The sequence below is a fragment of the Stenella coeruleoalba genome (genome assembly GCF_951394435.1).
Source record: "Stenella coeruleoalba genome assembly, chromosome: 12".
Taxonomy (NCBI): domain Eukaryota; kingdom Metazoa; phylum Chordata; class Mammalia; order Artiodactyla; family Delphinidae; genus Stenella; species Stenella coeruleoalba.
This window is the reverse complement of record NC_137158.1, coordinates 11,341,582-11,358,721: the sequence shown is the minus strand read 5'-3', so window position 1 is coordinate 11,358,721 and position 17,140 is coordinate 11,341,582. Positions and strand designations below refer to the sequence as shown.

At 44.4% G+C, this 17,140-nt stretch overlaps 1 protein-coding gene across 5 annotated transcripts in view; it reads right to left on the bottom strand.

The window, feature by feature from the left end:
* KCNQ5 (potassium voltage-gated channel subfamily Q member 5) overlaps positions 1–17,140 on the bottom strand; it is a 577,598-nt gene that overhangs the window by 74,418 nt on the left and 486,040 nt on the right. For all 5 annotated transcript variants that reach the window (XM_079938653.1, XM_079938654.1, XM_079938655.1 and 2 more), the window contains 2 exons: positions 14,925–15,020; positions 5,668–5,762 (listed from right to left, as the gene is read on the bottom strand). In XM_079938653.1, the coding sequence (XP_079794779.1) occupies positions 5,668–5,762; positions 14,925–15,020 (191 nt within the window). The remainder of the gene's footprint in view (positions 1–5,667; positions 5,763–14,924; positions 15,021–17,140) is intronic.

Genomic DNA, 17,140 nt, shown 5'->3' with positions numbered 1-17,140 from the left:
CCTGCCTCTTCCAGGGTCTAAGGCCCAGAACCTCTCTTTGGGCACAAATCTCTCTAAAATGGAGAAGAGCAACTCTTCAAGCTATTAAAACTTTCTGGAAATACCACCCAGGAATAGCCCATGCCTTCTGCTCTCTATCTGCCACATAAGAGAAGGGTCTCTACCACCACCCCCTGTGTAGGCTTCCCTACCCTGGAGGAGTGGGTGCGTCTGACCATGCCCGCCTCCCATCGTAAACGAATGCGTTTATGTTTCGGTTCATAAGCGTTGTAAGTGTTAACTGAGATAATGCAGAAATGGATGACCCAGAGACTCATCACCTCAAGAGAACTCTCAAAGCTGATTTCAGGACATGAAGAAATGTGTCATTAGTATATCAGTACCGAGCTAAAGGAACAACCCCTGCCCAGGGCTGGCCAGGGGTTGCCTGTGTTTCCTCATTACTAGAATGGGTGTCAATGACAGGAAAAGCCTTGTGTCCCTTGTGGAGAGGAATTCCAGGTGTCTGGGACTCCCTGTTGGTTCTGCCTCTGTCCCCCGTCACCCCACCTGTGCTGGGACCCGCCTGCTCTGTCCTCCAGGGCTCTGCTCCCAAACCCAGACCTTCCCTGGCACTCAGGAACCCAGATTAAAATGTTCTCTTTCAGCTCCTTTTCCCTCTGGGTCTAGTTTTCTGCTATTCAGTCTGATACAGCATTTACTTCCTTCTAAGGCACGAAAGAATGACCACACAGTGTAGCTGATGTGGTGAAGTGTCCAGGAGGATTACCTTCTTCCTAAAGGAAGGGAGACTATTCGTTTGGATCAGATCACCTGAGTAGACCTCAGCTCTGAATGAGCGGGAGATGTTGCACACAGAGTGTTCTTACCTCCTGGACACAGTGTTCATTTTGTCCCTCACTCCTACCCCCTCCCCATACCATACTGTTTCTCACTTTAAAAGAAGGACCCTGGTGAAGGGGAGTATATCTTATCCTGCTTCATGGGATTTGAATACTTGGGTAAGACTTCTGTCTGGGAAAACAGTAGCAAGGAACAACCAAAGACCATAATTATTATTTTTACCCCAAACATCCCATGCTCTGCAGATTGTAAAAAGCAGTGAGTGAGTTAGGGAAAGACACTTATGCTCCCAAGGGGGGAAAAAAAAATCAACAAAACAGCAACCTTTGCAGGCAATCTTGTGAAAGGTCCCTGTTAACCACCTTGTATTTGTTGATTTTGCTCACACGATACGCAGTTAAAACATCTGTTAGGCATCAGATTTATCAACAAACACGAAGCAGAACAGAAATCACAAACCTGCTTGATGCTTCCCCTTGTTCTTTCCTCCAGGTGCGTGCAGACAGAAGAAAAATGACGAGAAATGGTGAATACATTTATAGCGCTTGATAATGACCAAATTGGAGACTGGGGAATGAAGTACCTTAATTAATCCTTTCTGAGCAAGAGCCATACAAGCAAGACACTTTATCATGAACGTACCCAACTTTCTGACATATATCCCTGGTGGTACAGACCCGAGACAGCACAGCACCAATACTGCCCGCATGTGACCAAAAACTATAGACTCTTCATCAGCCTAAGTTACCCATGGTTTAGGCAAAGTGGTTCTGGTCTAACCGGCATCAGCAGAGACCGTTAGAAGGGTGGTGCGGGTTGTGCTGAAGCTGGAGTCCCTGTGGTTCAGGCAGACTCAATCTGGGTTAGTTCATCTGTGACCGTGGTCTTGTGCCTCCGTCCCTTGTTGGGACAGATTTTGTTTTTGTGCTGTACAAAGTATGAATGCCCTTGCAGGACATCAGGCACACAGACAACCTAGCTCAGTGTTGGGTGGTCTGTCTAATAAGCCACTTGGGCACGTTCAGGTCTACGCAACATGGCATGGGGTCCCCGCTCTTGGCAAATGCGCTGTGTCCTTGGGCGGGAGTCTCGCTTTCTTGTGGGTCTCGGTGCTCTTATGAATAAACTGAAGGCGCTGGAGTTGGTAATCTCTGAATTCTAACCCTAAGGTACCACGTGGCACCCTAGGAGCCTGACGACTCCTTGAAGCTTTACAGACGATCTGACTCATTTCCCAGAATAGCACATTTACCTGTGCTTCACCCCTGCATAGCCTTCACTCCCTTTGAGATGAAAATCAAGAAGTGAGTTCCTTCTCTAAATCCTTCTGTTGTTAAAACAAAACTTGGAAATAGCAACTGCTAAGACCTCCAAAGTGCACGTGAGAGACGAACTGGACCAGAAAGGAGAGTGTCCAGCAGGTCTGAGCAGCATGGCCTCTCGCACCCCGCACGGCTGTCACACCACCCTATTCCCTGGGATGAGCATGTGCAGTCAGTGCACCCCACTGTATCTCTAAACTGGGGGGACGAGAGCACGGGTGGGTGTTTTTACTGATAATGTCATCGATGCTGCTGCTGCTTTTGGTAATACAATCTCTTCCCTGACCAGCTGTTTAAAATTGCAGCCCCGAACGCTCCCCCAATTCCTTCCCTACTTTACTTTTCTCTTTAGCACTTACCATCATCTACTCTATTATATATTTTGCTTATTTATTTTTACTGTTTCTTCCTATTATCTCTTGAATATACACTCCCCGAGGCCTGGGATTCTGTTGGTTTTTCTCCTCCACTGCTGCATTCCCTGTGCCTGGAACAGTGCTGTGCACACAGTCGGTGCGTAGGGAGCAGAATGTGGCACCCCAAAAATCTGGCACCCCAAAGTGTGTCTCTTTGGCATGAGAATAAATTCAGGCTAATTATTTTTAAGAGACAGAAGTCTCAGGAAGTTTTTCTTCTCTCTCCCTTAACTGCCTGAAAGAATTGAGGTAAAGTGCCTGTTGCCCCTGAATAGAGCTGTCACCAGAGAGGTCTGTAAAGAATATGGGCCAGGCATGGTGGGGACTCAGCAGGGCCTGGAGGTGAGAGTGTCTCCATCGGAGGGACTCTGTCCCTTTTCTCTTCTGGCCCAGGAAACACCCGCTTCCTCATCCCCGTGTGAACTGCCCTTCTCCCCTCTGAGTCCCAAACTAGCCCCCGCAACATCCTCCTTTGTCTTTAGCTGAAGATGGTGTTTAACGGGAGGGTTTTGCCCATGTGGGGGGATTACTCAGTTTTCCTGGGATTCTCCCGTGTATACCTGTTATCAAACTCTTGTTTGATTTTCTCCTGTTTATCTGTCTCATGTCAATTTAATTCTTAGACCAGAGAGAAGAACCCAGAAGGGCAGAGGGAAAGTTTTCCTCTCTGACTGTGCTCAATGAGCGCTGACTGCACGAACGCACGGATGAGTGAACGATCTTTCCCTTCAGAAGTTCTTCAACTCCGAACGTTATAGGAAATACACGATGTAAGGAAGAAGTTTTGGTCTATTTCTTACTGTATCACCCTGCGCTCGCTAAGCCAGTTAGTTATAAATGTAAAACGAACCCTCTAAGTCATTGTAAATTATTCTCCTCAAACCTACACATTTGATTAAAGCGGGATTGCTTCCAGAGCAAAGGTTCTGAACTTGGCTTCAGGGAGTTTGTGAATACATTAAAATTTGTAGGCAGAGTTTTGATTTTTTATGTGTTGAATATTTTTCTTGGGAAAGAGTCCATAATTACCACCATGTTCTTAATGGTTTAACAAAGAACAACGAAGATTAAGAATCACTGCGGTTTGGAACAGCAAACTATGGCTGAAGGGAGAGGTGCAGGGACACTGCTTGTCACTCCTGGGCAAACAGCCATGTTCCTCAGTAAACAAGGCCGAGACCCAGAGGCTAAGCAGGGCGCAGGGAGAGGGGAGTGGGGCTGAGGCCTGGTAGCTACAGAGGGACAGGATGGAGGCAGGTGTCCGCATACACGTTCCTCCACCCCCCGTCCCCAGTAGAAACAGGGAAAACAACAGAGAAAAGAGAGAATTACGGGAGTAAAAGAATAGTTTATGCACTGGGAGAATCTGACTCATTATTGAATAGTTTTTCCAGGCTGCAGGATGACTTTTAATCCAAAAACTGCAGGAAGTGGGAAGCCAAATAATCACATATAATAAAATAATAGCCCACGCTCTCCTGTCACTTGGGAACTTTCTTTGTTTGTTTGTTTTTTTCCCACTAGCCTTTTTACACATTACCTAGCAACCTTCATAAAGACGAGACGTACAATTTCCATACAGTTCCCGTTTTTGATTCATACCCTCAAGGAACAGATGGCACACGAGTTATATTCCCTTTTTGTTTTAAAATACTACACCTTAGAGTCTAATTCTCAAAAAGGGAATTTCCCTACATTATAAGATCTAAATGCAAAGCGACTTCTCATCCATATGTACACTAGGCCGCACCCGCTCTAACACCCTGGGGTCAATGAATCTCTGTCGCAGGTGCTGGCGCAGGTTTGACCCTGACCTCTAGGAAGTGTGTCCCACAGGGTCAGAAGTGACCTTGGCCAGCTCTGGTCCTTTGCCTTGTGGATGGGAAGCCAAGGCCCAGGGCTGGGCAGGGAAGCAAAATGACAGATCCCGTGAGTTCACGATGGCCCCGCAGACCTCCTTGGAGGCGGCGGCTCCGGAGAACCGGCCGTGAGGGCCTCCCTGGCTGGTTCTCTTGCACTTTGGTAAGAAGAGGTTTCTCTGAGTCACACTAGTCAGCTGCCTCCAATCCCGTGAAGCCACTGGGACTAAGGCCTTGATGGGCCCTGAAAGGAAAGAGCAGGTGCTCAAACGCACGAAGTCAGCTGAGCCGTCCGAGAACTCTGCACAACCCGGGGCACCGACTACTGGTCCAGTGGATGACTCACGGGGGGCCGCCCCTGACTTACTTGCTTTTTGTGTTTTACTGAGGATTTCTTTCATTAAATGGTGATTAGGGTTTAGTCTGCGAGCTGAACTGGAGTCCAGGCTTCTGGGACTAAGGACTGTTTGGGAATTAAAGATGCTGCGGCAATCGTCAGGCCTGTGCACGACCTTTCCAGCCCCCTCCCCTCTAGGCACAGGGGGGCTGCACCTCCCTCCTGGTCCCCCCCCACTCCCCCAGAGCTGAAGCACAGCTGGGTGACCTGCTTCGGCCAATGAAATGTGAATGGAAGTAACATCTTTTTAAAATTTGGAATGTTAATTCCAAGCTGTACTCTGAATGGTCCTGTCACCTCACTGTACTCCACCTCATCTCTCCTTTCGCTGCTGATGTTGGTTTAATCTGCAAATGAAAGCTCAAGGCCCATCCTGTAAGGGGATCCCGAGGGGAAATGACCTTAAGGGACTTAAATGTGCAGACGTGATGCTCCCCAAGCAGCCCCGCCTGGGGTCAGGGGATGGCGGGGAGTTTTAAACAGTCATTGTTTTTCAAGAACCAAGGCACTTACCTGAGGAATTCTGGTGGGCTTTACGAAATGACATATTAGAAAATAAGCATGAAATAGTAAAAATAAATCTCTATAGAGTTCAGATTCTTTTCATATTTAAGCCCAGTCTATGGATGGTGAGGAATGATACAGAATCCATTTAGTTTTGCACCTCAGCTGTTACCAAACAGCTTTGAATCTTTCAAAGAGCAACACAGAATAAGACAAGCCCCGAATCGACACCTGTGCATGCGTGTGTGTGTGTGTGCGCATGTGTGGTTTGCTTTACAAACTTAAGGAAACGCGACTACAGCCCCGACTGTCGCACTGACACCTACTTGGTGGGGCTGCAGGTGTGCAAGGCCTTCAGGTGCGGCTTCCAGGTTGCAATGGAGACAGATTTCTCGTCGGCTGCATAACTACGCCAAACACACTGCACGCGGCATACGCGGGGACATAAGAAAGAAAAACAAAGAGAGGAGGAGAGAGAATGCAATGAAAAGGGAGATTAGTAAATTAATACAGATTAAGCATCTTTTCCTTGCCATGTTCAGCCCTGATAAATGTCCGAAGGGTGAAGAGGCTTGGGTGTTTTCGCCTGGCTGTGAAATACGCTCCACCACATCCACAGAACTGCTTTTCAAAATAACTCACATCAGAAGCAGAAGTACCACAAAGCATAACACAGAGGAGTTTTGGGATTGGTTAGGGAGAGACGTCGGAGGTGAGCTACCCGAGTGGGACTGACTGTGCATCCCGGGAGCCACTGCGTGCCCTTAATCACCACTTGTAAGATAGAGGCAAAGGACCCTGGAAATCCATAAGGCAACTAGTGAATTAGCTAGTAAACTGATGACCACCAGGGCATGTTAATGATGTAGTGAAATCCCCTGCGGTTGAACCATGTGGTACTTCTAAGGCTAACCGTGAAGGTGGAGATAAGAGGCAGGCCTAAAACAAGGTGGGGAAACGTATTCTCAGGAATATGATCCGAAAGCACGTAAGAATTTAATGCTGGGGTCTAAGGACACGTTTGTAGCTCTTGGATGTGAAACACAAGCTCTGTGTATGTCATATAATTATACCTGATATATATATAACACAAAGTGTTTTCATGTAATCCCCACAGTGTGGATGAAGACCCTTATGACCCTTATTGTGTAGAAGAGAAACTAAAGGCTCAGATACATTAGGAGGTTAACACAAGGCTGGCAGAGGTGAGGCCCCGCCTCAGGTTGCCTGGCTCTTGGTCTTAGAATCCCTCCACGGTCCTTTGCTGGGTGACCGTTGTTGGAGCAGCGTCCCTCTCAACTGTCCATTTCAGAGGTTGCCTGAACTTACTTTCCATAGAGATTTTGGTGAATCTCTTCCTTTGCAATAGGTCTGCAAACATCTCTAGTGACCAAGTGTTTACGCCACTCTCCTGAGAGGAACATTTTTACTATAATTCATACATCAAAACATTCTATTTTGTGTGATTAATTCATATAAACAGGTCATGCCCCTGCTGTCTTACCATCATTCATGATTTTGAAACCTACAATGAAGAAAACAGTGACCTAACAATATTCCTTTCCCTGACAATACATTGAATACGCGTGTGCAGAAAAAAGAGTTAAAAATTGACATAACTAATTTGGAAAACTTTGGCTGTATCTATTAGAGCTGAAGTATATATACCCTATGATACAGCTACACACTCCTGCATGTATACTCAACAAATATGCTTACACAAGCTCATCAAAAGATGTGTACTATAATGTTCAAAACAGCACTATTCTGTTTTTAAAATCTTAATATGAATTTTCTTATTTGTTTACTTACTGAAGTATAGTTGGTGTACAATATAAGTTACAGGTATACAATAAAGTCACAATTTTTAAAGGTTATACTCCATTTATAGTTATATTGGCTGTAATTCCCATGTTGTACAATATATTTTTGTAGCTTATTTATTTTATACATAATAGTTTGCACCTCTTAATCCCCGACCCCTACCTTGCCCCTTCCTCTTCCCTCTCCCCACTGGTAACCACTAAGTTGTTCTCTCCATGCTGTGAGTCTAAACAGCACTACCCTTTTTTTTTTTTTTTTTAAATATTGGAGTATAGTTGATTTACAATGTTGTGTTAGTTTCAGGTGTACAGCAAAGTGATTCCGTTATACATATACATATATCTATTCTTTTTCAGATTCTTTTCCCTTATAGACAATTACAGAGTATTGAGTAGAGTTCCCTGTGCTATACAGTAGGTCCTTGTTGGTTATTTTTTATATAGTAGTGTGTACATGTTAATACCAGACTCCTAATTTATCCCTGCTCCGTACCTTTCCCTTTGGTAACCATAGGTTTGTTTTCTGTGTCTAAACAGCAGTACTCCTAATAAACCAAAGCTGGAAATGCTCCAGCAGCCGTCCGCAGGCCCATACATGGGTGAGCTGTGGACTGCTAGCACAGTGGATCAGCACACGGGAACAGTCCACTGTAACTACACCCAACAGTGTGGACGAGCTTTACACGAATACTGCTGCGTGAGAGGGACAAGACACAAAAGAGTGCCTGTGGTGTGACGCCACTTCCATAAAGGACAAAAGCAGGGAAACCAATCCCCGCAGTTAGAAGGCAGCGGGGCGGCTCCCCCAGGGGCAGAGGTGGAGCGAGGGTGCATGGGGTGCTGACCACCGGCTGCTGGTGACAACGGCAGCGCAGTTTTCTAGGGTCTGTGCTGCATTCCCTACGCACCTTATACTTCAATAAGATGTTCAAGAAGTGATATAAAAAACTAGGAAGATATATGGTAGGACCTGAGGGTTTTTATATTATTAAGGAAGGTTTAAATAATTGAAGCCAGCTTCCTTGCCTGGAGCCTTCATCACACGGCTCACGTTGGCTGAACCTACAAATCCCTCAGAACGTACGCTAAGCATCTTGGCGTCTTACAGAGAACAAAGCAGTTGTCATCGTATCATCCTGAAATGTTAGTTTTGGCAAGTGCCGTGCACTCACAATCTACAGAGTGATTCAGAGTAATCAGTAAAGACACATGGGTTTATCATCGCAGCTTCTTCTGTAGTGAAGGCCAGAGCCCCGCCAGTGCTGCTTTAATTAAACAACTTTAATAGAAGGCACCAGACATATGTGGACTTGGGTACTGTGGAGGCAGGACTCACGTAGAAGCGAGCAGCACACAGCAGGCCTGGGCATTATTAGATATCAGTGGAAAAAAATCCCAAACAACAATACGACAAAAATGGGACCAAGACATTACCTGCCAAAGTTATAAAGAACGGAGGGCAGAAGTGGCCACACTTAGAAAATTGAAAATTTTCTTAACAATGAGATCTGGCTTCTTGCTCTTTTTCTATCACATTGATCTCAACAGCTAAGCTCTTATTCCCTTCATTAGGAGCAGAGGGCAAGTGACATCTCCCTCGGGGCTGATACCAGTCCACAGTCGAGTGGCAGTGGAGCAGGTACCTATTATTCTCACCCTCTAATCACTCTGTCCTGGCCTCAGCTCTCCCTCAGCTTCTGGAAGCTGAACCCAAGGCCACAACCATGTGATTGAGGAGCCGACGTTCCTCTACTTGAAGCTAAAATCACACAGTGGTTGGCGAGAGAAAGTGCCCAGAGGGATTTCATTTACATGGCACACACACTCCCAAGGAAAAGTCACCAAAAAGCAACAGGAAAGCCAAATTCACCACTTACTCTGCGACCCTGGTGCTCAAGGTAGCCGAACAAGTTCACACTTTGGTCTAGAGCTATAAGCGCAATGTCGGTATAGTTACCTCTCAGGGGGTATTTAGTCTGCATCATCTGCAGCGTTACAGCTATGGCGCATTTGACCCTTTCTGGAAACCTTAATTCCAGCTGAGCATCCAAAGGTAGAACCAACATGGAATGATGTTTTTCAAGGTACAGAATTTAAGAAGCCGGAGAATGAAAAGGTTTAGGGTGAAAACCAGTAATATCGCTTTCCCCACTTTACTTCTCACTCATTTTTGTTCCTCAGCGGCAACCCCTTCAACTTTTATAACTTCTGTTTCTAATTTTAAGAATCCTTATTTTTAAGGATTGTTCTCATATTTCTTTGGGGTTTTTCATTTTCTTACCACGGAAGATAGTGACATAGCCATGTACACACCTTCCCCTGATCTCATCCTACCAACAGTTTTTAGTAAATTTTAGTTAACTTTTAGTTAAGTGTTTAGTTAGTGAACACTACTTAGTGTTTGCATTACTTTGACCCCATAACTACTGTTCCCAGCTCAGCAATGTGATGTACCACTGACTACCTTTTTCTTTCCCGTGTAATTTATTTTGGTTTTTCTTGGAGCTAGTATTGCCCTGTTTTAATGTCTTGATTTGCCTTTATGTACCTAGGAGGAAAACATGCCTGAACTCTCCAACAGAACTCTAAAATCCCACTTGTCAGATACATCACGAAAGCTGTGTCTCCTTGCCACCCTCCCTCCGGCTCTCTGCTCTCCGGCCTGCATCTCTGGCCCTGGGACTGCCCCTGAGCAACAGCCTGGAGGTCCCCTCACTCCTCCTTGGGTGGGATCTCTTGTTCCCGGGACACCACGTCTCCTTCCTTTCTGGGTTCATCTCTTTGTTTTGGAGGATTAATTCTACCCAAGTAGCTTCTCCTGTTTTTCTTTTCCTTTTTTTCCATTTCAGCTTTATTGAGGTATAACTGACCTATATACAGTTGTGAGATCTTCTAAGATTACATCATGGTGATTTAATATATGTACACATTATGAAAGGGTTCCCCCCATCTAGGTAATTAACACATCCATCACCTCACGTATTTATTTGCTTGTTTGTTTTTTGGTGTGAGAACATTTTGCTTGTTTGTTTTGGGTTATTTTTTGAAATGCATTGTTAAAGACTTTTTATTTTATTGCTATATTGGAGTTTAGTTGATTAACAATGTTGTGATAGTGTCAGGTGTACAGCAAAGTGATTCAGTTATACATATACATGTACCTATTCTTGGTGTGAGCACATTTAAGTTCTACAGTCTTAGCAGATTTCAATTATACAACACTGTTATCAACTATAGTCACCACGTTTCACATTACAGCCTCAGGGCGTATTCATCTCATAGTGAAAGTTTGTACCCTTTTACCCTATTTCCCCCACCTTCCAGCTCCTGGCAACCACTTTTTGCTTCTGTTTCTAGGAGGTTGACTTAAAAAATTTTTTTAGATTCTACATTAAGTGAGACCATGCAATAGTTGTCTGTCTCTGTCTGGTTCTCTCACTCTGCATAATAACAAGGTCCATCCGTGTGTTGCAAATAGCAACTTTTTCTTTCTCATGGTTGAATAATATTCCACTGTGTATATATACTGCAAAGGAAAACAGCATGGAGGCTCCTCAGAAAATTACAAATAGAACAGCCATATAATCCAGCAGTCCCACTTCTGCGTATATATCCAAAGGAAATGAAAACAAGATATCTGCACCCCCATGGCCACTGCAGCATGATTCACAACAGCCAAGATACGGAAGCAACCCAAGTGTCCATCGGTAGATGCATTGATAAAGAAGATGTGATATTAGCTTCCTGAGTATGGGGAAATGGTAGGTAAGTTTTGAGGTTTTGCATATCTGAAAGAGTCTTCATGTTACTCCCATACGCCATGAATAATTTGGCTGAATATAGAATTCTAGGTTGGAGATAATTTTCCTCCATAATTTTGAAAGTATTGTTCCACTGTCTTCTTCTAATTTTAAGGTTACTAATGAGAAATCCATGCAATCCAGATTCTGGACCCTTTGGGTATGTTCTGCTCAGAAAGCATTTAGGATCCCCTTTCTTTCAGGAGTTCTCATATTTCACAAGGGCGTCCTCAGCGTGAAGCTTTTTGTTCACAGTGCTGGGTCCTTGGGGGGCCTTTTACTGTGGCCCCTCCTGCCCTTCATTTTTGGGGAACCAGAATATAATATTTATTTGATAAAATTCCACACTTAGTTTCCCTGTATTCTTTTTGAGGTACTTCTGTTGGCTGAATATTTGATCTCCTGGAAGTGTCATCCAATTTTCCTACTGTTTTTTGTTTTATTTTCCATCTCTGTCTTTTTATTCTATTTTGGGGGAGATTTTCACAGTTTTATCTCCTTTTCTGTTTTCTTCTTTTTCTGCTCTCATGTTTTCCACATCTAGGAATTTTTTTTTCTGAATCTGTCCTTATTCATGATTAAAGCATTACTACAAAGGCTGTATAAGCTCTGTATATGTGGCTTGAGTTTATTTTAGTGGCCTCGCTTTGGAAGGCTCAGTTCTTTCACTAGAGGAAGCCGAAGTTTCAATACATAATTTGTTTTTCTTTTGGGCCAACTAATTTCCCCAGAGCAGCATCTTCTACTCTCTTCCCTCAGGAAAATAAGCCCACCTGTCAGCATTCATTTCACACACTTGTACTTAATTCCCGTTTCTGTTTCCAATAAAGCACCCTGGCTCCACCCTGAACTGGACCAGCCTCTCTAGAAGGAAACCGCTCACACAGAACTTCTGAAGGAGCTTGAAATGCTAATCCCCAGGCTTCAGTGATGTATATATGAGGCTTCGAGTGCTGGATTCAGATTCCGACACCAGGGACCTGAGTCCTACCTCTTGCCAAGTCCCTAGGCTTGTCCTAGGGATCAAGGGACATAATGTAGCAGAAACACTCTGCGCACTTGTGAATAGAAGCACTTCGCAAGTCTTAGGCATTATTAATAAAAGTGGTGACACTGGGGCACGTATCCACAACGTTACTGAGGGCTGCTTTCTTTTCCTAGACTGCTCCGCTTGAAAGGAAAAGTTAATGTAAATGAATCATGCAAAGATGTTGACACAACTGAGTTTACTGCAAGCTGCTGGGGTTTCAAACTTTTCCCTAAAACCCTGAAATGCTGGTTAATTTAGCTGTCTCACCGACTGAACGACAAAGCAATCTGGGCATCTCCAGCGCCCTTTACAAAGACAGCGGCTCTGGCTCCAAACAAACTAGACTGGTCTTGGTCTTGATGCTTTGTGTGATCAGCAAACCAAGGCAGTTTTATTGGGTAAGAAAATGCATGGATCAGCAAATGAGGCTTGTTGTTTAATCTAAAGCATCCTTGAAATAAACATCTATAATCTAAAGCTTAAAGTCCTGACTTCTGGCTATGGGTTACAGCAAGGAAAAACAATGAATACATTTAATAATTATATCATTATTCTTATGTCTAATAAATTGCATTTGGACAGAGGAACAATCACTTTTTAAATTGGTAATTAATGAAACTATGATTAGATTTAAAGGTATTCTTGAACGTTTCAAGCCTTTCATTTTATATTCTTTTTTGTTCAGAACAACACATAAGTTAGAGTTTTAAGTAAAAAAAAAAAATAATGATTTCACTCCACAGTTACCTACCTTGGTACAAGTTCAATTATTGATCACAATATATATTACATAACTCAGTTCTATAAAATAAAAATCTAGATCTTTAAGTAAACTTTACAATCAGCTTCTTCACTTTTTACGGCTCAGGAAGGCCTTGCCTTGCTTTGGCTGTTGGCCAAAGGCTGTTGGTATAAATGCCTCTGGTCCAAAGACTGCCTGGAGGAATGGTAATCTGTTTTCACATTCAATTGGAAATTTTTTTTTTTTTGGCACAATTTGGTACTTAATAATGATGAGATAGATCAGAAAGTCCCTCCTATTATTCTCTGTATCTGTCCTGTGCAGTAGGATAGCCAGTAGCCGTGTATAGCTACTGAACACCTGAGACGTGGCTGGTGCCTCCCAGGAACTGAATTTCTAAAGGTAAACAGCCACCTGCAGCTCTTGGCAACTGTTCTGGGCAGCAGAGCTGGAAGCTCTGTGTCATCACAAGGGATCCACGCCTCAGAAATTCCTCAAAGGGCTCACTTTCCAACAGGATGGCCGATGGTCTAAGATTTTTTTGATGCAGTCCCCTTTTATACCCAGAAATATCAAGGATCTGTACACAGAAGTGGCTGTACTTTGAGTACATGCTGATTGAGAAAACATACAGTACAAAAAGCTAGTAAACAATTTTGCGAGGATATTAAATAAGTTTGAACTTTATCCATGCCAACAGCACGGTCACGCTCCTGAGAGCAGGCAGCCTAGGTATGTGTAAGGTGTACCACTGGTTCCCTGTGTGGACAGGGCTTGCTGCCCGAATGCATGCAAGGAACCCAGGGAGTAGCTCTGCATTCACAGGCTGGAAAGCATTCTTCCAGAACTGAAAGATGAATACGTTAAAGAGCAACTGAAAGATAAAAACAGAAGTGTGGGGACACCTCATAAGCAGTTAAGAAGCGCCAAAGGGTGGAGGCTCTCTGTTGGGGCATTTTGTGTGCACCCCGGCGTGCGTGACGTCCCTGTCATGGCCCTGTCATTCGGCCTCAGATCTTAAACTCCTACGACTCAGGGATCTTTCCTTCAGGAAAACAAAGTTTACTTTATCTTTGGCGCCCCTTTAAAACCCGGAAATTTTAAAACAAGAGCCTCTCAGTGGTGTGCATTACACGTGATGCGCAATGGTCAGGAGTCACAGAACAGTTTGCTCTAAACACTAACACCCTCATTTAGTCACAGATACAAAGGGGTCTCCTTCCCGATGTAGCCCCTCCCTGCCTCCCCCCACCCTGTGGCCACAGGCAGAGGCTGCGGAGTCTTGTGTCGTGGTTGCTGCCCTCCACCCCCGACTGGAACCTGCAAGGTGCGTGGGAACAACGGGCCTGCTACTGTAGCAGGAACCTCAGTCACCGCCCTGAGCCCTCTGGTTCTGCAGGTCTGGGGCATCCGCTGCCTGGCATGGAGGGATGTTACATAATCATCTTGTCTATAATTAAATACGAACTCACAGCATGGATCTAGAGGAAAACATATTTTGTGATTCTAGGGTGGCTCTACCCCCAAAAGGTATGGATGACAGAAGGAGAAGCGTTCCTTTTACTGCTGAAGCAAATCCTGAGTTACTGAAACAAAGATTAAATGCTGAACAACCTATGTATTATGAGTTAGCTTCAAACAATATGCTTACTACTTCATATGCTCAAACATCGATATATTCCATAATTCCAGCTCTTAAAATAAGAATTTCCAGTTATTGCTCTAGGTGGCATTAAAAGTGATTCCACGAGTACTAAACCCTGACATTCTAAACAAATACGTTGTTCCTCAGAACGGCGGCACACATCGGGCAGCAGACGGTAACTGCAAGGCAGGCACCGATACTGTGTTCTGCTCCATCACTGAATGAGCAATGATCTTTCACCAAGTAATGCATGACACATACTAGGTCATCCCAGGAGCGACGCGACTGCTGACCCCGGCATGGCTCTGCTGCTGCCGTTAGTTAATCCAAACAAAGTGTGGACCACTGGCTGAAAATACATAGTATTTTTTTCTGTTTGGGAGTGGGGAGCACTTGACCAAAGACTGTACATTAAGTTCCAGCTTCGCTTTTAAAAACAAAACCAAAGAGCAGCTCCCCTAAGCAAGGGCACAGAGGGACCAGCCCACGACCCGGCACCTGCAGAAACAGGTGTTGCCGTCTTCCCGGTACACTGACGTTTACCTGGATGAGGCTGGCAGCTGGGTTCCTTCTTTTCTCAAAGTGCTTCTGGCGGTGCTGTTCTTGTACTTTTAATGCAAAACCTGAGCCAAGAATGCCCTGCAACAAAATACGGAAATAGCGCTGAAAACTTCTTTCCCCCAAACACCATTAAATAATACAAGTATTTAAAAAAACCCTCTAAGAAGAGTCTGTGAAAAGGCGAACAGTAGGCAACCTGTCCCTAAACTCATTAAAACAAACACGATTTCCTCTACTATAACACATCGGCCAACGGCAAGCCTCTGGGCAGGAAGCAGAAGGACGTCTGCCCTTCCAGATGTCACCAGGCCCTACGGTCTCTCACGGGGTAAGAGGAGTCACCACAATTCCAAATAAAAATCACTATTTTAAAAAATGTTTTTGCGTGGCCTTCTCTGTGGCATTTCTTTACGCCTAAGTCAGAGAGAATGGTCCTATCCAGTGGTGGACAGAGGGGGATTAGAACTTGGGGCTGTTACTGTCTCGCGGATGTGGACATGGGAGCTTTCCTAGTACTTTGACAACACTACCTGATTTTATACTTTCCATTCACGAAATGGTGGGGGAGGGAGTGTTCGAGGTTAATCCTCAGCGATGCTGTAATTCTACACCTACCAAAGGAAAGTAACAGTGGGGAAGGACAGCTGTCCAGATGAGACACACACTCAGTTTTGGAGACGTCGAAGGTTTGCCATTTTGCGTGTCTGTCCAGTAAAGACAAGAGCACAGGTCGATGCAAAGCACCTTCTTGTCTACCTGAGTCTTAACGGCACACTCTGAGCCTGGCTTGCCTTCCTGGCTCTGGCTCACCTGTCAGATCTGGGGGTTGGTAGGTGAGCAGTCCCTTCTGGGTTTATGCTAGCTTTTGCTGGTTTGCTTCCTTCTGCTGTCTCCATCTGCCGAAATATGGCCCCTCTTTTCAGTTTGCTTTGGTCTAAATTTGTGGAATCAAGATGCTTCGCCTCACCCTTGAGTTGAGGCTGGCTTTGGAGTTTGCTCAGTTCAGTCTCTGGGCTTTGTCTCTAAGCCTCCACTTTATTGGTGTGGGACGCGGAGCCCCTCTGCTTTCAAGTCTGGGATTTTAGTTGCTAGCTATAAATTATTAGCTTCTTATTAAACTTCAAGGAGTCTAACCCTTAGGTTACATACAGCCGGGCATTTTATAAGCTCTAAGTCAGTATTTGCCACAGGGAAGGATCGCCTATTTTCCTTTTCTTCACATGTTTGAAGTCACTCAAAGATAGTACAGGCTAGTCCTTGAGAGGTGTTAGGTCTCAGTGGATGAAAACTTGGCGAGGACATTTTGGGGCTCTAGGTAACCTTTAACCTTCCTTCTCATCCTGCGATTCCACAATTCTGAGTACCTCTGTGACAATGACCAGATAATAAATAACACAATTCTGTTTAAAATGCAGTTACACGACGACAGTCTTGTTATTAATGAGCAGTGACTGACTCCCCCATCGGTCAGGATGAGGGGCTGTGCTGTGAGATGAGGGATGGCGTCTGAGGTCTGTTCCATCTCACTCCCTTAGTGACTGTGCTGTGCAGCCTGAGGTCCTCACCTCATCCAGGCTGTGACTGAACATACCAAGCTCTACGAAAACCTGGTCTATAGGATCTTATTTGTAGATTTAGACAACATCTCCCTCCATTCAGAGGTTATAAAAATGGCCTTCTGTTTGCAAATCCAAATCAACTCTTAGTTACATATAACTCCCAAATTTCTTGCTGCTCCTTAACAGCATTAAGGAAAAGTTTAAGTATTTTCCTTTTAATGTCATTTTTCATGAAGTTTAAACATGCAAGAGACTATGAAACAGCAGAATTTATAGCATATATTTATATTATGTATATTATATATTCATATTATATGCATAGATGTGTATAATCCACTCACAGGAAGCATAATTTAGATTTTGTAGGCATTGAATTAGCAGCAATAGCTACCATTTTTGAGCATTCATTATGTAAATATGAAGTTCAGAGTTAGATCCCTTTTGGAAAATGAAGACAGGCCAGGCCCTACATAGCACAGACTTAGCACCTGCCAAACAAACTAAAATGTGGTGAAAATCACGTTGGCAGTGCTTAGAAACATTCGCTAGTAGATGGCAAATGTCGGCTGCATGTCTCCTGAGCCAGACTGTCCATTATAGCAGTCACTGCACTAGCTCTGCTCGTCGTCTTCTTACGGC